The sequence below is a fragment of the Phoxinus phoxinus genome (genome assembly GCF_949152265.1).
Source record: "Phoxinus phoxinus genome assembly, chromosome: 19".
NCBI lineage: Eukaryota > Metazoa > Chordata > Actinopteri > Cypriniformes > Leuciscidae > Phoxinus > Phoxinus phoxinus.
The window spans coordinates 7,074,525-7,098,930 of record NC_136894.1 but is presented as its reverse complement, the minus strand read 5'-3'; the positions used below and the strand labels follow the sequence as shown (position 1 = coordinate 7,098,930).

The 24,406-nt window shown below is 38.8% G+C and overlaps 1 protein-coding gene across 1 annotated transcript in view; it reads right to left on the bottom strand.

Moving 5' to 3' along the window:
* Positions 1–24,406, bottom strand: part of csmd2 (CUB and Sushi multiple domains 2) — a 256,709-nt gene that overhangs the window by 53,763 nt on the left and 178,540 nt on the right. Inside the window, exons 27-41 of the mRNA XM_079589756.1 lie at positions 23,849–24,040; positions 21,715–21,853; positions 21,191–21,378; positions 16,531–16,725; positions 16,076–16,192; positions 14,336–14,449; positions 10,011–10,106; positions 8,678–8,881; positions 7,899–8,023; positions 5,172–5,268; positions 3,879–3,983; positions 3,633–3,751; positions 2,657–2,726; positions 797–913; positions 224–433 (exon numbers count right to left, since the gene is read on the bottom strand). Coding sequence (XP_079445882.1) covers positions 224–433; positions 797–913; positions 2,657–2,726; positions 3,633–3,751; positions 3,879–3,983; positions 5,172–5,268; positions 7,899–8,023; positions 8,678–8,881; positions 10,011–10,106; positions 14,336–14,449; positions 16,076–16,192; positions 16,531–16,725; positions 21,191–21,378; positions 21,715–21,853; positions 23,849–24,040 — 2,088 coding nt within the window. The remainder of the gene's footprint in view (positions 1–223; positions 434–796; positions 914–2,656; positions 2,727–3,632; positions 3,752–3,878; positions 3,984–5,171; positions 5,269–7,898; positions 8,024–8,677; positions 8,882–10,010; positions 10,107–14,335; positions 14,450–16,075; positions 16,193–16,530; positions 16,726–21,190; positions 21,379–21,714; positions 21,854–23,848; positions 24,041–24,406) is intronic.

Below are 24,406 nucleotides of genomic sequence, written 5' to 3'. Positions count from 1 at the left end.
ATAGAGAGTGGATTACTATCGTGTTTACTCGTTATCTTGACTGATTGTCTTGGCAAGGTATTGAAACTGACATTCAAATTGAGGTTCCTGAGAAAATAAACGTGCAAAGGCAGAACTGCAACAACAATGCTAACTACAACAGAATGTGGAGTTTTGTATTCCCACCCCCAAATAAAATGGCCAATCCTCAACTTTTTCAACTTTACTTTTTTAGTTTCCTTACCCTGATAATCAAATCTGAAGCCAGGCTTATTCTGAGAGTGATCACTATGGAAATATACAGTGGTCTCATGGGAGGTGGTTAGAAGAGATGGTGGTACGTCCTGCCCATTGAATCTGCCAATCACTGTGCTGGTGTCAAAAGGTCCATTTCTAACTTCCAGGAAATCATGGTTGGCCTCAGTGGAATAGTTCAAGAACTGCACATGAGCCCCTGTTTGGATGACAAAACAGGATGTGTTTAGTAATGTCAGAGTAGCATGGCATCCCCGTCATCATGCTAACAACTAGTTTTATGCAGGCAACAGGCATACAAGAACAGCTTATATCTACTTGAATGGAGAAATTGGAATTTAATTTATATAATTGCGATATTAGGGACAAAACTTCTCCTATTCATTTTTCCATGAATGCTCTGCCTCATTCTCATTCTGTTTCTGGGGACATTCCGTAACAAACCATTTACATATCATGGTTAGTATCAACAGTTTTAGCCAATTGATCTTAAACTAGAACTCACTGGCATTACCAGGAAACTCTTTCTAAATAGCATCTGTTCATTCTGCTGTGTCCTTACCGTAACCGACTGGCAAGTAAATCCTCCAGGTGCAGTCACTGTTGCTAGGGTAGTTTCCTGGGAAACCAGGGCTGAGGATGGTACCTTCCATCTCCTCTCTGATTCCTCCACACTGAGCTAAAAGGAAAAATGGTGGGGACAGTATTAGAAACATTAATTTGTCGAAACACATACTGCAATATAAACCAAACCTGTAGTGCTCAAAGTTCAAGTACTTCTAAAGGCAAATACAAACAGCTGACAGCTGTCAGGCTATTATTAGAGAATGATATGATGCAACCAACAGGCTATTTCCACTTCTTTTGATTGGTGGGAACATAAATGTGACTGAAAGTGAAAATTGCTGTCACTGACCTGCAAATGAACTGGTCTTTTATTGGTGAGCCAGCATAGCTTCTATAGTTGCTAAATATACAGTAGGATCCAAAAGTCTAAGAGCACATTGAAAATCTAAGAAATAAAATATACAATATATATACAATATCTAATTTATACATGACATTGATTTCAACATTTTAAACAGAAATGTTCATCATGCCTGTAATATATATTAGTAGGTCGTCAAATAAGTATATTTGTAATTTGTGCTTTTAATGGAAGCACGAAAATATGCAAAAACTTTATTAAAAAAATCTTATTTCAGATGAAATCACGAGATTTGTAAATTGTTTTTCAATTGAACTTTTCCCTCAAACTGTAAAAACAAACAAAAACAAAATTCTCCATGGTGAAAGAGCATGTAAACATGCAACGCAATGTGCAATGTGACATCTACGACAGACTGTGTGGGCTACAAGTCGATTGACGTTTCACGTTGCTTAGCAATGCAGTCTACCTTGTTCACTGACCCTGAAAGCTTTGTGCCGAATAAAGAAATGTAACACATTAGCTTTTCTATTGACATCATAGGGGAAAACAAGCCTTTCATTTATTAAAAAGGCCAATTCACTTCCCAAAGCTATCAAAGGCCACTCGAGCACCTCTGCAGCCTTCAATCTTCTCATATCAGTGAAAACGTATGCTCAATCCCCTCCTCCTCTCGAGGCTTTGAATCTAAACTACTGATTGATTCAAATATCACTCTGATTAAAGCCCTGGCTTTGGTCTCAAAGAGACTCGATGGATGTGCTGTGAAGCCCTACAAAGCTTCAGATCATGAATGGAGTCTATATAGAGTGAAGGGGTTAAACATATGTTCTGTGCTTTTGAAAAAGCAGTAGGAATCAAGAAACTGCTGATGACCATCCAAGCAACGAAGAAACCATCTCAACAGACCAGCCAATCACAGCAGGAGACTGAACTAATAGGGGTATAATTGAACGTTAGTTTTTTTTCAAGAAACATGTGATACTATTATGTCGATCATGTGAATACTCTTTATCCTTGCTCTTTTCACTGTATTAGATAAATTAACAAACCAAACAGCAGTTTTTTACTGAAAGATGGCACAAGCACACATGTCAAATTGCATTACAGTATGTTCAAAGTTAATGTGATGAACTACACACTGCTAGGACATCTGTGTGAACTTGAGGAGAATTGACCTCATACTTTCACTAAAAATGAGCTTGGGACCAGCTGGATAAAAGCAATAACCGCATAAATGGCTCAGAAAAGTGAAGTTAGTTCTGTGAAACACTCTAGCATCATTTATTTGATAATTTGTTACCTAATGCAGTGAAATTCATACATTTTTAAATGCGGCTTAAGTGCCCAAGTACTTTTTGGGGGCGCTGTACCCACACAAGTACCAGTGTAGTTCTGTAACATTTGGGACTGTGGTAGATCTGAACTCATAAATCTGCAGAAGCCAGGATTTAGAAAAGAAATGAATGAATAAAAGATGACAGAAGTTATTACCAATGCAGAGAGGAGGCGGATAGTTCCAGCGGCGCACAGGCCCTGGCATGCAAGAGATATGGGACACTCCCTGCAAAGAAAAATAAAAATAAGAAATATTGTTTGTTTTTCAGTTTTTCCTTCATTCATTCAGTATTCACTCTGGCTAGCACAGTTTGGACCATTATGACATCATGACTTTTCTCAGATTTTTGGCTTTTTAAGTCGAGAGCACACTACAAAACTGAAGCTCATCGCCCTTTCCTGCTTTAAGTTTTGATCTAGTATGCAACAAAACCCTAGAATGTAAGTAACTCGTATCGGGGTAGTGCTTTTTTTGCTCACAAATTTGTGAGGCAAAGCTACTACTAATCGCAGATGCTACACATGTTTTTAAACTGGCTTGAAATAGCTTCCAGGTTTGCACAGGACAAGTCAACAGGTAATGAAAATCCAAAATAGCAGTTGATCAACAGTAATTGGCTAAACTATTAAACTGCTTCCGCCCCCATCTCTCCAACCAAAACCTTATAAATAAAAAAAATGACTGTAAGGTCTTTTGAACCCATAACCTTGGCATTACTACTAGTATATAATTGTAAATAGTCTGGAAAGAAAAACACAGTACATAGGTTTCTGAGAAGAAAATGCTTCCCATTTAGTTAGTGGTGTATGTAAAATGTTCCCTCTCAGCAATTAGGTGCAAAATAATTTATTTTGGTAGAAGCTAGAAAAATGTGGTACATGCCAACAGGTTGCGTAACATGCTCTCAGTCAAGGCTATATTCATGGTTTTCCCCTGACCACATTGTGTTTTGAGCAGTGAATTATCGGATAGCGAGAGTGCTTTAAGGACATTTTGGTACTTTGTACAATAAACCAATTTAGAACCATGTTGGGATGCGACTTGATGGCTAATGTAACATCTGTGTCCTGAAGCGACCACTGCTGTATTGCGTTCATGGCTTTGTCCAACTTTTGGCAAGTTCACTTTCACCTGCAGAGTATATCCGGGGTCACACTGAAAGGACACCACATTGTTCATCTGTAATCTCTCGCCCACTTTGAAGCCATTCATGGGTATAACCGGTTCAGGACAGCTAGTTAGGGACACAGCTGTGAGAGAAAACGAGACAATAAGTCAAATAAAGAGAGGAATTAAGCTGAATGCAAAAGCTAGTTGAGTTTTTAGAGATGTTTGTATGTAAGTCCAGATGCACAGGACTCGTAACAGATGTCCTACTCTTGTACTCCAGACGGAAACCGGCTGCAGAGACGCTGATGTCTGAGAAGAAGTGCAGGTAGAGCTGGTTAGAGGTGCTGTTTAGGAGGGCTGGGACTGTTGTACCTGTAGAATAAAGAAGCCGTTGGCATATTGTGATTGTGTAGTTGAATCAGTGTGTCCTTGACATCTATTTGATAGTTGCAGGTTAAACTATGCACACTTCACATTGCTTTTGTTCACAAAAACTATTAAAATTGTATTCTTTATTTGAAATAAAGCTGAAATAAAAATAGATTAACACTAGTAACTAATAAAAATGACATTTCAAAAATATATACAAATTAATAAATAAAATGTCATATATACTATAATAGTTTTAATACTAACATCGCACGCACACACACACACACACACACACATTCATCACTAGTTGATACAAATAAACAAATAGAAAATAGATATTTTTAGTTCACAGGCATGGATCTGTAGCGAGCAATTTAAGATATTTATAGAATAATGTGAACGTTTTATGATATGCACACAATGTTTTACATCATATGCATATGTTATATGAGATGGAATTAAATCAAATTTGCAAACCAAACATCATAGCATCTATTTTCACTAGAAACATCTACAGACATTTCTGTTTCAAAACAATATGATGAAATACAAAACATATGTCTGAAAGTTTTATATCTTCACATTTACATTTTGTTCTGAACTATTGCATACAAGCCAAGTGAAATACAATACAAATATACTTTGTTGTTTTGCTTCAAGCATTCATCTCTAAAATCCCAATGCAGATGAGAATCATTATGCATTCATTCGTCTGGAATTTATACAACTGTTTTAGTCATATGGCTCCGTGTGTGCAGATATGATTGACTCATTTGTCTTCACTCTGTACACCGTTATTCATTTTAGGATGTATCATTCATTTATCTCTCTCTAGGGCACTTGTAACATTTTGTGCCTGGTCTTTGTGCCAATAAAAGGGGAAAAACAGCCTTCCCTACTGTGTAAGTAGCTTCTGTTTCCCATAATGCAACACAAATGCACACTAGCAACAATAAAGAATCGCTTTTATGATCTATAAACTGTTTCAAAAATGTAGTAACTCTTCTATACTTCATATTGCGGTCTAAAAATTGTTGCAAAACTAAATTTCTTTACAAAGACTAAACAGTGCATTTCTCTCAGCCATCCACCAAGGAATCTTCCAAGCATTCAAAGCAACAACAACAAGATTACTGTGACTGTGTGTTTATGTAATGAACTGAGTTATAGAAGTATTACACAGCCCACCTGAGAAGCTCCCCAGCATGGTGTCAGTGTTGTCACCTCCATCAAACACCTCGAGAGAGTCCCAGTTCTGCTCTGTCACAAAGCTAATCACCTGGATCTGAGAGAAAGGAACAGAACAAAGGTAAAAAAATACAGCGGCTTCCTTCTTTTTGAGTATCAGTGGATTGTACTGACAAATATTGCATGCACTTGGCTATCTTTAAAGATTGAGTCATGTGTATAGGTTTGAAAAGTTACAAGAATATGCCAAATAAAGATATCTTAATTTGATGCGTTACATAACATTTCACATGTCATCTTCAAATACGAGAGGCATTCTTCTGCATTTGTTGTATGCTGTTCAGACAGTTTTCTCAATGTTCAGCCCTGTAAATATTTTTGTAGACATTTATTTTTCCGCCCCAGCCTCAAACAAGCCTAGAAATTGGCTGGTCACAGTGGCATGACTGTGGCTATCGCTGGAAGATTGTCACATCTGATAGCCTTGCCGTCAAATGGCACATTTATTTGTGCTTGCTGCTTCACATAGTGAATTGGAAATTTCATGAGAGGGAGGGGGTTAGTTCGATATCCAGACTTTGTGTGCGCTCTGTCTGACACAAAATGAAAACACACCATCAATCCACCCTATAGCATCAGTTAAGAGCTCTTCTATGCTTCTTTCAGGTAATAGACCTGAAACAGAATTGTTCAGTGGTGATATCTGGTCCTTTTTGACATATATTTAGACAATATTCAACACACAAGCATTATATCTAAAATTGCATAAAAGGGTGATTTTTCTTTTCTTTTTCAATCACAGGTCATTTGATCAAAAATAGCCAAAATTACAGCAAAACAGCTTGTTTAGAAATAATCAAGGCATGTTTTCTGCACTGTTCACTAAAACTCAAATTATTTTTAAATGATTTTCATTTATGTGCACCAATTTAGCAATGCATAGTAATAAACAGTGATATTTATCTACATATACAGTACTGTGTTTACATATATTTTGAATGCATAAAAAAGCCATGTGGGGCAAATCAATAAATATCGCTAAGCCTTACACCAGAGTAGAAGAAAATATTATATAAAAGAAAAGTTATATAGGACTGTCTTTTAAATCTTCTCATCTGCACCTCTTTCCTTTCACACCACTGCCTATTTATATCATGTCTCTCTTACTTTTGGGGATGTTGTAATCATTTCTGCATGGTTCCCAATTCTCCTACAGTGAGAAGTTTATGAATTGGGTTAAAGGCAATTAAGTAAGCGGTCCTGAACTCCTCCCATGATTCAGAGCTATATTTGATTACATTTGTATCCAGCAGTGTGAGGCAAGTCTGGAGAGGAGGATGCAGATGCTACTTGAAAAAAAAAAATCACTCGTATCCAATCAGCACTGCTCATCTTGCTTAATTTCACCATTTATAGCTGCATTTAAAATGTTGTTAATCATAAGACATGTGAAGGAGACCGACTTATAATCATGTTTGGGCTACACTTTATTTTGAGGTGTCCTTGTTACAGTGTAACTATACATAATTAAGTACAGAAAGTAATGTAAATGTACTTACTATAGGGTTAGGGTTAGGATTAGGGGGTGGTTTAGGGTTAGCTGCGTGTAATTATGCACAATTTATAGTAATTACTATAGTAACTACATGTAACAGGACACTGTAAAATAAACTGTTGTATGTTATAGGCATATGCAAAACGACATACGTTTCAATAGTATGTTTCGAAAAAGTATGTGTATCTCACTAAAGCTGCATTAATACATTTTAAATTGTAATTTATTTCTGTGATAGCAAAGCTGAATTTTCAGCATCATTACTCCAGTCTTCAGTGTCATATGATCCTTCAGAAATCATTCTAATTTAAAAAAGATATATTTTGGTGGAAACTATTATACAGTATCATTCAAAAGTTTGGGGCAAATAAGAAAAAACAAGGACGCATTAAACTGACATTTATCATGTTACAACATATTTATTTTTAAAATAAACGCTGTTCTTTTGAACAGCAAATGCAAAGGCTACAAGTATTATTTTTAGACCAGACATATATAATCTAGTCCTTAGAAAGATGGCCACCCAAAGTATGTGCCAAATAATCTCAAAAAGCTCTTTACAACCAGGTTGCGGAGGTGCCATGAAGGTAACGCTGAATAGAGTTATGAAGTATGACTGGAGGAAATGATGGCTGTAAAGATACTGTTCAAAATCTGACGATTATTACTGCCTTCTCCCTTAGAATCTAAACTTTTATGGTCTGCACTGAAATGAAAAATTGATACGGTTAAAAAAGTAACAGAGTTGAAGCATTGCAGACTTGTTAAATGCTCTTCCGTGACCACATTTAAAAGTGTCACACTGCACAGGAAGTGATAACAGCATTATACAACTGAATTTACCCCTGAAAAATTCAGGCAGTGCTAGAAAAATCATAGAAATAAAGATAAGTGTGTCGACTGTTGAATATTTTGATACTGTCTCTCACCACATAGTTTCTCGAACTAGCCCTGTACTAAAAAGCACATATATTACAGACTTCTTTCAAAAACATTCAACAATCTTACTAACCCCAAACTTTTGAACGGTAGAGCTTGTTATACAAACATTTGTACAGCATGTACATGGCCACATAAAAAATAAAATAAAAAAAATGTGATGATGCTTTGAGTTCATAATGGCCTTATAAAAGGGGATACAATTGTGTTTGATTGTTGCTAGAAGAGAATACCTGGATTCCCATTCCCTCTGGCACGGTGATCTTCCATACGCAGCTCAGGCTGTTTAGGTAGGGCTCAGGATAGCCGGGGGACAGTATAGTACCTATCCGCTGGGTTAGATTCCCTCCACATGGCACTGCAGCACAGACAAAAGGAGAAAACGATGAAAGAGCAGGTACAGAAGGTAAAACCCGCAAAACAGCCTACGGTATCGAAGGGTATTCGTAATCTTCCAGGACACCACCTTCCTCCTCGTGCATCACCTGTGGTCAAGCATCTGGTAGCTGCAGTGAAGCGCACAGGTAAACAGCTGCACATGAGTGTGGATACCTGAGTGTGTACACACAGAGTATCCGCGGCAACATCTGCCAAGTGTGTGCATTTGTGTATGCGTGACACGCCGGAGGCCATGACTGCTGGCCCACAGCTGTGTGACGTTGCTTGTTAGGCACAGGGAGAGTTTGTTGGCGACAGCTCTCTCTCAAGAGGAGCAGGAGAAGGAGTCTGTTTGCTCCGTTTCCCTACCAGAGCTGTGATGTGAATCTAACCGTGCTCATCCAAGCAAACGCATTGAGGAGGTTGGGACACAAGTAAACATGTGACACTTAAGTAACTGAAGTGAGATCCTTTAACTGAAAAAATTACATTTGACTATTTCATCAAAATTGGCAACTGACAAAACTATATCGCTCCCATTATATTGCCTTTAACCTAATTGATAAGATCGTGAAAGTTGAGAGATGTGTGAAGTCTGCAAAAAAATCCCTAGATATGTATAATGGGCTCTTACCAATGCAACTGGGTATGCTGCCGTTCCACTGGGCCAGAGCGTTGGGTACAGTCAGGCACTCGATGGCAGTGGGACCCTCCAGAACGTATCCTGCATTGCATTCAAAACTCACCATGGCTCCAACCGCAAAGTTGTTCCCAGTGCGTCTGCCGTGCCTGGGCTCTGGGACTGAGCTGCACTGAGTCGCGCTGGTCCTCGGGACAGCTAAAGCAAATACATGCGCTATTGTTAGAAGAATTTGTACGAAACAGCAACTTCCGGATGTTATGGCACCTGCCAAGTGAGAAATGCTTTGTAATGCATTATACATGTAGTCATGCACCAGATTGTTAGTGAAACTGGCACTTAAGTTTGAACCACAGAAGGTACAGTGCATACAGCTGGTTGGGATGCCCCAGAACACCACTACTTTTAATACTTTTATAAGATGCTGTACTTTTCCATTAAAGACACGGCAGGAAACGAACAGGAGTATGACTGAAAACCACAGGGGAGGCGAGATAATACAATAATGCTGCTTTAGCTCCTAAAAACCACACTATCTATTATAGAGAAAGATGCGGGCTGTTAAAGCACATTTCAACAGAAGGCCCCATGGCTGCCGAAGAGGTACAGCACATTTACAGCATCGTTTATAATGTGTGTGTGTGTGAGTGTGTGTCTGAGAGAGAAAGAAAGACCATGGGCATATTGTTTAAATAATTTAGCACCTAATTTAGACGACAGTGCCTCTCTCAATCAAAACTGACTGCATAACATAACCACAAGTTATGATAGGAACATCCCACACACAATATTTGAGCAGTTAATTGCAGGCTTGGGCACAATTAAGAATTTGTATGAATATATATAAGAATGTAAACACAATATAGGGCTGTTAACTAAAACTAAAACAATTAAAAAAAAAACATTTACATAATTGAAATAAAATTAACATGAACTGAAAAAACTGAATATTAAAAACTTTAAAAACTTTTATTTAGTTTAAGTGCTGAAATTACAACAACTAAAACAGAAATAAAATTAATAAATTAAATAATTATATCCATTTAGAAGATTCTGGGGTACACTGGGTCATTCTGTTAAAGTTTATATAGATATATAAAGTAAAATGCAAATTTCTATGGGTGACATTTCAAATGTTGATATCTAACATTTCTGGATATACAGCATATGTTGTGTGTATGATTTAAGTTTGGACTTATTTGCAACGTTAATTCAAGATTGGTCATTTAAAAGGCATTCTCAACTCAATTCTAAATAGTTCACAACCCTGGTTAATAGAAAATGAAAACGGCATTTGGGATACAGAAAGAGAGATTGAAACTCTTACCTTGATAGACCAGATGGAAACCTCTTGAGCTTGACTGACCCTTAGAAGAGAACCGGATAAGGATCTGGTTGGAGGTGGCTAGGGGTAAAGATTCACCTGAAAGTACAAACAAGGTGTCATGACATTTGGCGACATTCTAAAACCAATGACATTTGATGTTATTGACCTGTGCCAGAGATGCCATTTTGTTTGAGAGCAGCAGTGAAGGTGAAGATTATGAATGAATAACGATTCTTGGTGTGTTCATCACACAAAGCTATCAAATGACTTAAGAAGATAAGGAATACAGTGCACGTGTTGTATATATGTGGTCACTCTGAACTGCTGCTTTACATAATATATCTTCATCATCAGTCAAAACTGCATTTAAATAATGGCATGAATCCCCTAAATTCTCATTCTAATGCAGCCATAGCAACATCCTGGCATCTTGTGTGTTTGGTACCCACTCTTTTTGACCAAATTAATATTAAAGTGACAAAATACTCATTCTGCAAATCGAACTAAAGCTCCGCCGACAGAGGCACAGTGTTCTGTTTATGCTTGCAAGGCTTCTTCACAGAGCACACTCTTGAAGTGTTGCTATTTCCACTTATTACAAGTGTTTTTGGGCTTGTTGTTTGTTATTTGGCACTTAAAGCAAATCAAGTTTATGGAGCTATTAAGTAGACAGGTAAAGGTCGTGATATTTTGGTATTATTTTCAATGTAAATCATTTTATTTTATTTCAGTTTATTATGGCCATTCTGTCATCAGATGGAGTTTGGGTTCCTTGCCACTGTCGGCTCTGGCTTGCTTAGTTCGGGGACACTTAGGGCTCTATTTTAACGTTCTAAGTGCATGGTCTAAAGGGCCCAAGTGCACTTAGGGCGTGTCCGAATCCTAATTTTTTTTGCTAGTTTAACGACAGGAACAATGGTTGGTGCATGGTCTAAAAGGGTTGTCCCTATTCTCTTAATGAGTAATGGGTGTGTTTTGGGCATAACATGCAAAAAAACAATCAGAGTCTCATCTCCCATTCCCTTTAAAAGCCAGTTGTGTTCGCGCCATTGCGGATTCATTGTGGCGTTGTGGACCCATCTATAGGCGCATATTACTAACATGCTCTTTAAATAACAAAAAGAATAAATATTCACTTGGTCAACGGCGCAGTCTATTTCAGTTGCCTCAAAATAGGAAGGTGCACCTGAACACACCTCGTTTTCAGACCAGCACGCCCCATGGGCGCACACATACTGTAGGTCCAAATGCATTTGCTATTTAAACAACGTGGCGCAGGACGTGAACATGATAACTGTGTCGGGCTGAAACTAGCAAAAAACACTTGCGTCGCACCTGGATATGACTGTATGATAGGACTATTCAACAATATTATTGATCAATATTCTTGAATACTATTGACTGTACTTACACTGTTGTATGAGAACTGAACTGAGCTGGACGAAGACATATTTTTTTGCAGAACTATAGGTGAAATAAACATAATAATTGATGATTTTTACAACGGTACCGAATCAACACTGAACTGACTTCAGCTGAACAACAGCCGAAATGCATTATTTTCCTGTTCTCACTGTGAAGCTGCTTTGAAACAATCTGTATTATGTAAAGCGCTATATAAATAAAGGTGACTTGAAATGCATTGCTCATTATTAGCGCATGTGCTTTCTGTGCCGTGGTGTGGGTGCTGAGGCTTTGAATCTACCCACAGATCCCTGAGGCCCAGGCGAGCTCCACAGGGGTTTGCAGAGAGCAGGTTCAGTGTTGACAAATTTGTGCAGTGGCCAGAGAAGATGAAACTGCACAACACTCTCGTTCATGTTGGGATTGACCAATGCGCCTGCTCATGCCTTTGGCATGCTGGGATGTTATTAGAACAAGCCTCCGTGGGCAGCCGACAGAGTGACAGCTACAGTAATAATCTGGTGGAGGCAGAGGTGTGGGGAAACCCTGACCGCTGATTTATTCGCCCCTGCTGTTTGTTCTGATGGCCACATTATTCTGCAATGCTGCTCGGAAACTGTTAGTCCTGTGTCACACCACACCAACAGCAAACCTGGATGGTGCCCACAGATTCACCTCGACAGGAAGGATGCGTTATGCAACATTCAAGGTTGTTGTGGAGGGGACTGACGTGGCCTGACAACATCCTGTCAGGATTCCAGAAGACTGAGGATCACAGTGTAAAATATGATGACTCAACAGAGGTGGATCTGCCGGTTTGTCTACCTCCGGCTGGCTGTTCAACAGTTTTATGGAAGAGGAAGAATTCAAGGCATTTTAAATGCTCAAATGCTTACATCGTTTATAATTATTACCAGTAGCCTAATATGTTTTATTTTCTATTTAGGCATAACATTTTTCTTGTTTGGTCACCATTGAAAATGAAGGATAAGTTGTGGAGTGATGAGAACCAAAAAGTGATTCATAAATTTAAGTTCAAGCCCTAAGATTGCGAATGTTGCAACTGTGAGATATCTTTTTTTTTTTCTTTACTCTGAGGCGGAAACAGACTTCCATAGTAATATGGGTGGCGAAATAAATTCACACTACTTTCATTTTTTGTGTGTCTAAAATCCTTGTCTATTGTTTAAAATAAGTTTCTAACAGTTAATTCACAGAGGACAACCTCACTTGAAACTTGCTGTTCATTTGTGCAGATTATTAATTTCCATGATTTTCTACTGAGAAAGTTGAGAAACATCCATCAAAACTGACAACTGTGCTTATAACAGTGGTGACATACAGCAACTCTTGTTTCCTTTCTCTCCGCAGCACAAAAAGATAATAGAAAATCTGCTGTTTTATGTGGCCTAGTATCAATTCTGACTATTCCCTGCTCGCTATTCACGCTCCAAAGTGTGCATTATTTCCAGCAGCCCCCAAGCACACTTCACTGATTTCACACCGGCATCTGAAGTTAAAAACCGCATCTCAAGATAGTATATATGCTCTGAGCGGTTCACCTTCCTTGAGCGCGCAGGGTTTCACGCCGTACGCAAATCGCGGGTGTTTGACTGGTGTGAAGGGTGAAGAAAAAATAAAAATGTACACAGCTCATCTGCGTTGTCATGGGAATGTCAGAAGCAGAGAGAGCGAGCGAGAAAACCCTGTTAATCTTCGAGCCGAAATCTCCTCAACTGACCGCATTAAATGGAACTCCATTATGGCTGAATAAAAGCTTTCAGCCTCGGCGTCTCAGTGGAGATCTATTTGGCTAGTCTGTTTTTGCTTATTTGATTCTGTTTTATTTCCTGCTTTAAGGGAGAAAACCCTATTTACTGGATCCTTTTGAAATCTGTTTGTTAGACTCTATGAGTCATCAAGCTTGTTATGTGAAACTCTGCGTTTTATTCTCGAGTACATCATCATCTTTCGCGTACGTCATTGTATGTTCTGATAATTGAGAACTCCACTGTTCACAAGTACCGAAGCAGCTTTAACGATTAAAAGCAGAAGTGTCTTTTTTTTGTGTCTAAATGACTAGTCTACTGATACATTTTAAAGAGACAGTTCAACCAAAAATCTATTTTTTGTCTATAATTCCGTTCCCATTTAATCAGCATTCCGAACCTCTTCCTTCTATGAAGTACAAAACAAATAAGATTTTTTTTTTAAATGTCTCTGTGGATTTTGGTCCATACAAGGAAAGTCAATGTGCTCCAATGTAGTTTTGGACCCCATTGACTTTCATTGTACGGAAAACATTTTTTTCTGATTATCTTTTGTCTTCCAGATAAGAAAGATGTACAGGTTTGGAATAAAATGAGGGTAAGTGAATGATGACAGAATTTAAATGTTTTTGTGTATGTTCCCTTTAAATTCTTGACTGACCTGTTCAAATGCATTTCTTTGGGGGGTTTATACAGTACATACTTTAACATATGTTCTAGCATTCAAAAACCGCTATATGGAGTGCAACACAATGGAAGAAAATGCAGGGGTTGCAGGAAATTACTCTTTTTTTTTTAACAACACAGTGTCTTTAAAAAAACAATGCTTTTGGTGGGACACTTCGACACTATCCAGTACTACTCATTTGACAGAGCTTTTTACATACAGTAATTCAGTAATACATTATTCTTATTCTTTCCACGTTTGGTGGTGCAAAAATGGCATGCTTCAGCCTTAAATTTCAGTATTTGTGAACCATACAGGCTTGTGTCTCTTTTACTTTTGGATGTAACTCATCTTGTTAAAGGAGTTGCTTAATTGACTACTTCTATTTACCTTTGAGACTGAATGCAGTCTCTTTAGCATTCATCTCCTAATGCCAGTATAGACTGATAGAGTCAAGTTAATACCGCTTGAGAAGGTTTGCTGACCTGTGTGGGCCCCAGAGAGAGAACTCAGGACACGGGCATGCTGGGTAGGCCCATCGTACACCTCCACAACATCATTTAGCGCAGTCTGGAAGAATGCAAATTGGCTGAACACCACTGCAGAGAGATAAATAGAGACAGAGAGTGAAGAGACATAACTGCATAAAAACTATGAATTATGCAACTGCATACCATGACTGTGCAAGTGTTAATTCAATAGTAAAAGACAGAACCTAATCACACCTGTGAACCACCTGTTGTGCTTTCTAGACACACCCTGGTGCTTAGCAGAGTAAATTTCCAAATGAGGGCCATAAAAAAGAAACCCCGTGTTGCAACGTTCCCTATCCCGCAGCTGTTCGAAGCCATTATGCCATGCCTACGGAAATTTGTGCCTTAATTAGCTGTGCTTCCACAACGTTTGGCTTGACCCAGAGAAATACAGACAGGCTCGCATCTGCTAATAAAGATTCTGTAGGAACCCCAAATTGGCCAGATGACCTCCTTTTATGGATCAAATAAAAGGGTCCCATGGTCAAGTAGAAGCTGCTGGGGTTATATGAGGGGATATCCAAATGTGTGTCGTTATCTAGGCTCAGAGACCCGCACGAAGAGCAATATGGATCAAAGTCCCTGTCAAGGAAAGTCAATTCATGTGGCTCATTCGGTGTTGCCATATTTGCAACACCTCCGGCTAGCTACTGTAATTCGGGCATGCAAGTCCAACTCCTAACTACTTGAATGGGGAAAAACTGAATCTCAAAAACTCACATTTAAATAACATTTTGAATCAGCAATAAAATCTGACATGAACTGTCCCGTAGATGTTTCTTATGCTCACATGCATGTGTGGTCCAAAGTGCACATGTCAGAACATACGGTTTCTACAGGAACTGGAGTTTCTGATGGCATCTGCAGTGATTGCGATTGGCTCTTTAATTTAGAAGAGGCTTATTCCATCATAACGCGTGTTGTACTAACTCTAGTAATTAATTAACCGTCTTGGTATATATACACAGTCTTCTACATGGTGTCTACTGATATTAAATATGTCTATGTATAAACTTTAACACCTCCTCCTAAACTAATCGTGACAAAACAAGTCCTGAGTGACAAATCAAAGTTAACCAGGACACGTTTTGATTGGAATTTGGACAAATGAGATTGCTCTAAGACTGTTGGGGCTAACCAGCATGATGAACTGAAAATAGACACCAAACAATAGAGCAAACGTTGAACAAAAGTTGCAGTTTGCAGCTGATAAGGACACACATTTAACATGGAAGAGATGGGATTTAACACTTTTTGCCCTTTAGTGCCTGATTCAAACATGGTGTATTGAACTGGCTGATTTCATTGAATAGCATTATTTACATCTGTTCCAGTAGATACCGTAACTACAAAATCTGGATCCAAAAAGCATCTTTCTCCATTGTAAACAACAAAAATACTGCAATTTTAAAATTATAGTAGATGTTACCAATCTAATATAAGTTCCCACTTATATTTCTCCCTGTCTGATATCTGACATCTCAGCAGCAAGTGAATGATTTGGAACCGTGTGCATTTATTTTGAGGATTTGATGATCAGAATCACATTTTTCTGCAAATATCACTGAAATAAATGGGAATGCTAACAGTTAGTTACAGTATGCTAACTGTATACTCCTTGATTGTAATGCTACAGAAATGAATGGGTATCTGTGTGTGCGCAATAGTATGCTTATACATGTGCTTACTTACCATAGTCTTTTGGCACAATAACCGAGTAGAGGCAAGTCCTCCCGCTGCTGTAGTTTCCAGGATAACCAGGGGAGAGCACCACACCCTCCAAGCCCGAATACTGACCACCGCACGGAGCTTAGTGAGAAAGACAGCCACAGAAAGAAGGCATTAGAGACTAATTTTCTGTCCCCCCCAAACTCCTCTCTGCCCTTCCCTCATTCAGCTGATCTTAAATTACTTTTCTTGTCTGATTCCTGAGCTGCCCGGCTAGATGTCCCTAGTGTTTGCCGAAGTGAAATTGCAGTGTGTTCAAAGCATTCCTCAAGGTTACATTGCAATGATGAGCCTTTGATTATTTCAAAGGGAACAGCAACAAATGTGACAAACTCCAGGTCTTTGATAAAGGAAGAACACATGGTTACAGATCGTTTTTGCAAAAAAGTACTTGCCGAACTTCCATTATATGCTTTTACCTATGCAAACAGGTTTTGGTTTGTTCCAGCCGGGCTTGCCGTCTCCCCCCATGATGCAAGTCAGTGTGGCGTCTCCCTCCAGCGTATAGCCACTGTCACAGTAATAAGTGACAGTAGCCCCCAATTTCAACTCAGTTCCAACACGAGTACCATTACGCACCAGCCCTGGCTCAAAGCATGACTCTCTGGGATTTTCTGTTGAGGAAAAGAGACACAAAGTATGGTGAGAGGGATAAAGAAGGAGAGAGAGCGAGAGAGGATGATTTATGGCTATTTGTGTAAGACTGATAATCCAGCGCGCACAGGGACCTTTACATATACAAACATTCACCAAGCATCTAATGCAAGTAAAAATTTGCTTTGGTGAGTAAATAATTTTCAGTCATTCACCAAGTGGCTTTGATTTGATTAGGAACTGCAATGTAAGGCATGTTTTAAAACTAAGACATGCAAATGATATGCTAAACAAAACATCTGTAAAATGTGTGTCTTCTATTGACATATTACGCTGCAAGCATCACAATCACATGCATTTTTCACAGTAACAAACATAATAAAATAATTAATTAATAATTCAATGTTTGAATGGTAGTGCATATTTATATGTATATGTGTATATATAAATATGGACGCTGCTGGTGCAGGTTCTTTACAGGTTTTTTTCCCCAGGAAAAAAAGTTAAAAAAAAAAGTTGAATTGTGTCTCAAAAGACTCGCAATTGAGACTCATATGAGCTAAAAACAGAAGAATAAAGACACTGGAGGCTCTTTGTGTGAATAAGTGCACTTTAAAGATGCTTAAAATGAGCACACCCTGATACCCAATTCACAATCCAGAAATATTCTACAGCAACCTACATGCCCCGTGGAGCATGAACAGTGACCCACGACAGATTAAAAGTGACACTGGGCTAGATCAGGTCTGCTGACTACACAAAACAGTCCATCACCCAGCAGGACATGTGTATGGTGCACACCGCATCCTTTGGCCAAAATTAGAAATCAATCATTCTTACCTACACATCTGCATCGCACAGCAAAAAAAGGGTTGCATGCAGTTCTAGTTGAGATATTACTTCCTAACATAGTTACACTGCATTGTTCGTGCTGATGCCCGTGCCCTTCATGGCCCAATAGCACGTCCAAACAAGACGCAATCTGTTTACTGGGGTCGACGTTAAAGACAGTCCACAACTCAGTTAATCTTCCTACACCGGGCTCCTAACAAGACCAGTGCGAAGCGGGCAGTAATTAAGTGGACCACAGCCAACCTTAAGTTCTAGATCAGGTGTCCACTGATGAGGCTGCGTATGAGTGTGTGTGTGTGTGTGTGTGTGTGTGTCGGCGAGGATGTGTTTGTGCATTTGGACATGACAAATGTTTGAGCTGGCAGGGAACAGTTCGGACAGGCAATGGAGTGTGTATGTGTGTGTGGTGTTTATTTAACTGTCGGTCAAGTGTGCAGAGCCTTGGCCCACATATTGCACCTCAGAGGCCAATCAGACGCGGTTGGAAGTCTGCGAGAAGCTGATTGGTCTGTAAAGAGGTTGACAGCACCTGAAGCTTGTTCCAACAGCAGCAGCATGCACAGATGAACCAACGTGACCCTGTGCCAGACCGGCTACGCTAACACTTCTGTCAGGGTTAAGCTGAAATAAACACACTTTTCATGTATTTATGATTTGCTTCTACATTATTAGTTTATACTAATTCATTGTGAGGAGACTGGGGTCTGGAACTGGAGCTTTTGAAGTGCCACACACTGTGTCCATCTGCTGCACCAGATTGAGAGAATACTGTTCCTCATTCACCAAGCCCAACAGAGGGTGATCTAAAGAGCGTGGTCTCTCTCGCTTGGACCGTTGCATGCCAGCAACGGCCATCAGTAGGAAGTGTTCTAGTCTAGTTAACTTTAAGTTCATTGACAGAGACTAAAAAAAAGCATTTATAACAAAAATAGAGTAAAATAATAGCTGTAGTTGTTTTTCTGATGTATTTGCCTCTATAAACAACATGAGAGCAGTGTGAATTTAACAATCTTTACCCAAAATACTGTTACAATTTTTGGGGTTGGTAAGATTTTTTAAATGTCTCTTATACTCACCAATGAGTGACTAACCATTTGATCAGAATACTGGTAAAACTGTAATTTATATTTTACACTCACCAGCCACTTTATAAGGTTTACCTGTTCAACTGCTTGTTAATGCAAATATCTAATCAGCCAATCACATGGCAGCAAATCAATGCATTTAGGCATGTAGGCATGGGCTGAATCCAAAATTAACCCCCTATACTAAGGACAGCCATTTTTAGTGGTGTCCGAAATAGTGGGTGTTATTGAGTGCACTCATTCAATCCCACATTGCACCGCAATAACGAGTGTACAACCAACGTTTAATGGCTGTCTGAATTCACTCACTCATTTTCATTCACTCCTTCAAGTGAACATAAGTGGTAAGTGATAAGTGGACTAACGTAGGGAATAGTGAATGTGGGTTTAGAAGGCGATTTCAGATTTAGCCATGGTCAAGACGATTTTCTGAAAATCAAACTGAGCATCAGAATGGGGAAGAAAGGTGATTCAAGTGACTTTTAAAGTGACATGGTAGTTGGTGCCAGACGGGCTGATCTGAGTAATTGGTGATCTATTGGAATTTTTACACACAGCCATCTCTAGAGTTTACAGAGAATAGTCAGAAAAAGATCAAATATCCAGTGAGCGCCAGTTCTGTGGGCAAAAATGGTTGATGCCAGTGGGTCAGAGAAGAATGGCCTGACTGGTTCAAGATGATAGAAAGGCAACAGTAACTCAAATAACCACTCGTAACAACCGAGGTCTGCAGAATAGTATATCTAAACGCAAAACACATCAAACCTTGTGAGCTACAGCAGCAGAAGACACACCAGCTGCCACTCCTGTCAGCTAACAACAGCAAACTGAGGCTACAATTCACACAGGCTCACCAAAATTGCACAATAGAAGATTGGAAAAAAGGTTCCAGGTCTGATGAGTCTCAATTTCTTCTGCGACATTCAGACGGTAGGGTCAGAATTTGGCATAAACAACATGAAAGCATGGATCTATTCTGCCTTGTATCAATGGTTCAGGCTGCTGCTGGTGGCATAATGGTGTGGGGGAGGGGGATATTTTCTTAGCACACTTAGTACCAAATGAGCCCCTTAGTACCAAATGAGAATCGTCTGAACACAACAGCCTTAGCATTGTTGCTGACCATGTCCATCCCTTTATGACCACAGTGTACACATCTTCTGATAGCTATTTCCACCAGAATAACGCACCATGTCACAAAGCTCAAATCACCTCAAACTGATTTCTTGAACATAACAGTTCACTAAACTCAAATGGTCTCTACAGTCATAAGATCTCAATCCAGAAGACCACTTTTAGGATGTGGTGGAACGGGAGATTTGCATCATGGATGTGCAGCGGACAAATCTGCAGCAACTGAGTGATTATATCATGTCAATAAGGGCCAAAATCTCCGAGGAATATTTCCAGCACCTTGTTCAATCTATGCCACGAATAATTAAGATAGTTCTGAAGGCAAAAGGGGGTCCAACCCAGTACTAGCAATGTGTATCAAATAAAGTAGTAACTAATAAAATATATTAAAATGCAGTTTCTTCCTGTGATGGCAAAGCTGAATTTTCAGCAGTCTTCAGTTTCACATGATCCTTTAGAAATCTTTCTAATATGCTAATTTGCTGCTCAAATAATTGCTATTATTAACAATTTTTTAATTATTTGTTCAAAAGAACAACATTTACTTAACATGTTTTTGTATTATTATATGTCAGTTTTGATAAATGTAATATGTCCTGGCTAAATAAATGTTTTTTTTTTTTTTAAAGACTGTAAACTTTTGAACAGTACTTTTTACTTGCACATTATTTATTAAAAGCATGGTCAAATAAGAAGTTATATACAGTATGAAACAGTCTCTGTGTCTCAGTAAAACGGCATCTGTCACAAAAACTTTTAAAGACACCATGATCTTGTTAATATATTTGACATAAATGTCTGCACATTATATACAACTGTCGATGTAGAGAAAAAAGAAATGCATTTTATATAAATTTCTGATGTACTATGGCAAAGATCGTTAGAAGAAGTGTGGCAGTATGGATGGCATCTCTAATGTTGGACCTTGTTGTGTCTGATCAGACGAGTCTGTCATTTCATGAATAAACAAATAAGCCAAAGTGTCATCAGACAAAGTGAGGTCAGCAGGGCGAATACAGGGACAGTAAACTTGCATTTGTTCTCATTTGCGCAGAGCCTTTATTGTGACAGCAAAACATTGATCAGATGCCAGCTTTAGTGAGCGCATTCTGGCTTTTCATTTTCATAATTCTTTTCTAGACGACTGCGAGAAGTGCCATGGGTCGATAATTACACGCCACACAATGGTGAATAGGAGAGAGTGATCAAGGCAACAGTCAAAGTGCTGTTGCAGTACGGAACATAACACATACAAAAGAACAAGAAAAACAAAGACAAATGGAAAATTAGGGTCATTCTGATACCATTATTTGACCAAATTATCATGCAATACAGTCATAGAAGGATTGTATTGCATGCCTACAAAATGGAAACGGATATAAATTATTCCTCCCAACACAAGGGAGCAACATACCAGTGTACTGGAGGACAAATCCATTGCTGCTAAGTGAGGCGTCACTGCGGAAGGCCAGGAAGAGTGTGTTGGAGCTGCTCTCAATGCGCTCAGGGACGTCAGTGCCATAAAAGCTGCCCAGCAGCGGGCTGAGAGAATCAGGCCCATCGTAGATGTGCAGGAAGTCGTAGCTCGGCTCTAGACTAAAGCTGACGGGAGGAAGAAACATGTACTGTATGATATGACTACACACTACCAGTACTATTGTAAACTAAAACGAATATTAGATGAAAAACCTAAACTCAAAATTAGAAATGTTGCCTTGGCATTGATTTAACTGTAATAAAGTAATAAAATTATAACTAAAAATAAATATAAATTGAATCCATCCATCCACACGCGCACACACACACACACACACACACACACAGTGAATATAATAGTATAAATAATACTTAAATAACATTGCATATGTATTGTAATGATAATGCAGCTATTATTACCTACAGGAAATAGGGGACTTTAGTCTTATAAACCAATCTTACTGATTGAAAGTGAGTGATATGATGTGGTCCGGCGTTACTGTTACTGTCCAGTCACATTCTCTGCCGTGAGGATAGGGCTCTGGGTATTCAGGGGACAGGATCAGTCCACTGGGACCCGTCAGATTCCCTCCACATGGAGCTGCAGCACAAAGGAAGGCAGAGAAAAATACTAAAACGTCTTTCATCTAGAACAGTGGTTCCCTACCAAGGGTCCAGGGCCAACTAGGGGCTTCAGCAAACTGTCATGGGGGCCTCAAGATGACTTCCAATTATTTCAAATAAGACAAAACAAGCAAAAATGTGTTAGGTCAGCAAAATGAAAAGATGTGTCATCAGTTACTCACCCTCAAGACTTTTGTTTTGACAGACAGCTCTTAGATTTCATTTAAAAATATCTTTACTTGTGTTTTGAAGATGAATGAAAGTCTTGCGGGTTTGGAACGACATGAGGGTGAGTAATTGATGGCAATTTTTTGGGGTGAACTATTCCTTTAAAGTAAATTAATTAATAAAACCATTAAAAATCAAGCAATTACGTTGACCCCCTTGACAATTCATTTTCACTGATGACCTAGGATACCCACAGCCTTGAAAAAAACATTGATAAATAGGGTAAACCTGGAACGCTCATGGATTTTTATTTATTTTTTTCTCTAAAGAATATCATCCATAAACAATTAAGTCATGTGCTCAACTCAGTACTGTCTGTGGGTCCAATGTCAGGTATTTTACCTGGAACAAGCAAACATCTCCAGGGTTTTGCCTGTGGTTCAGGGAAACATTCACACTCATATTGAGTTCAATTGAACAAGGCAACCTAATTAAACTATTGTTAGTGTGGTTGTTAACATAAAGTGGCTTAAAGAGAAGTGGTGTGATGAAATATTTATAATGTAGCTGGTGCAAGAGAATAGATGGCAAACAGCTGGTCAAGTCCAGCAGAAATATTAATAATAATAATGATAGCTTTTCTGTACTACATGATTAATCATCTCATACATTAGTCAATAATGTGGTGAATATTCTTAGGCTCTTATATTTCCTGTGTATGATTTTAAAATGTATTGCGTATGTGTTATGTTTAAATTGGGTGCAAACTAAATCAGTGAACCAGGACTCGAACAAAGACAACTGAAAGGAATTTCAATATGACTTAAATTGCAACCTTGAGTCTATTTGAATCTAGTTTGCACATAAATGGTTTCTTACCATGTAACTGTGTTTTCATACCATAACTGAGTGTGTACTGTACAACAAAATACTGATACCTAGCTCATTGTATAAAGTGTTTTCTCTAGCTTTAATGTAAAAACACAAACATTATATTTGCATTAGAATTATTAGTTATTAGTCTAAACACAGCTGTGTCAATATTCATTACAACTTCACTATTGCTTGTGTGTTAATTTTAATGTCTTTATGTGAAACTAATGGATTAGAGTATCCACCTTATTTTTCAGGAAGTTATTTTCTTTGAAAGTGCAAGACTTCTAGCCTGGGAAAACCCTGACGAACGTCCGGCAAATTTGAGATTTGCTCTGCAAGTCCATCTGGCCAAGAGCCTATTCAAGCCCATTTCCAATTTTTCCAAATCGAGGCACCAATCACAAACGTTGAGGCGGGCTTCGCTTTAGACCATGACGATCGCTCTGATTGGTTTTAAGTCTATCCAATTGCACCTAGAGGCATTTGAGCGACGTCCGTTGGTGACGCCCCTTTGGAAATGGGCTGTGAATGAACCTTCCCCAGACCCACTCTCAGTTACAACTGAGAAGGGTCTGGTGTCAACCAGGCTACAAGACTTCTGATTGATTAGCCGCTATCAGTAAATAACTAGAAGAATAAAGTGCAGTAAATGGTTTTCTATTTGAGCAACATAACTGTTTATGATTACGATAATAATTAAAATAATATGATAACAAATACCAGTTTGCAACATGGTTTAGTGTGCATAACGCACTGTTTTTGTACAATTAAAATAAATGGAAGTGACCGGCATCACGACTGACATTGAAAGCCTTACTTTTTTAAGATAAAACCGCCCGCTCTTATGCTGAAAATATGCTGGATAATGACTGCGTAAAGATGGAGGGATCACAGTGGAATTGTTGGTTGAGGATGGGAGTGCTCATACCAGAACAGGTTGGCGGATCAGGCTGCCAGAAAAAGCGGTTGTTGATCTCGGTACAGGTGATCTTGGTCGCCCCCTGTAGGAGGTATCCAGGATCGCACAGGAACAGCACATTATCCCCTGGCTCTCTGCTGTCTCCAATGCGAGTGCCATTTGTTGGAATGCCAGGATCATTACAGGAAGTGGCAGTTGAAACTGCAGAGAAAAACAAACAAACATCCAGTCACAAAATTTAATTTAATCAATGGATCCCCTTCGCTTAATATCCTAGAGTGGTTCTCAACCTTTGTGAAAATAATTATAAAAAATCCATCAGGGTTTTATTTTTAGACCAATTCATTTACATGACTTTTCTAGTCATTCTGTCATAATTACAATGTTTTTTATTGTTTCTTTTAAAATTCACAAATAGCTATTTCTGCTCAATCAAATATTTTAAAGACCTTATTCATTTCTCTAATATTTCCAGGTCTAAAAAACACAATTTTAAAATCCCCTTATAAATCCAAGTTTTTCAAGGCCGTGGAAAATCTGGCTCTTACGTAAAATGACAGCTGATGA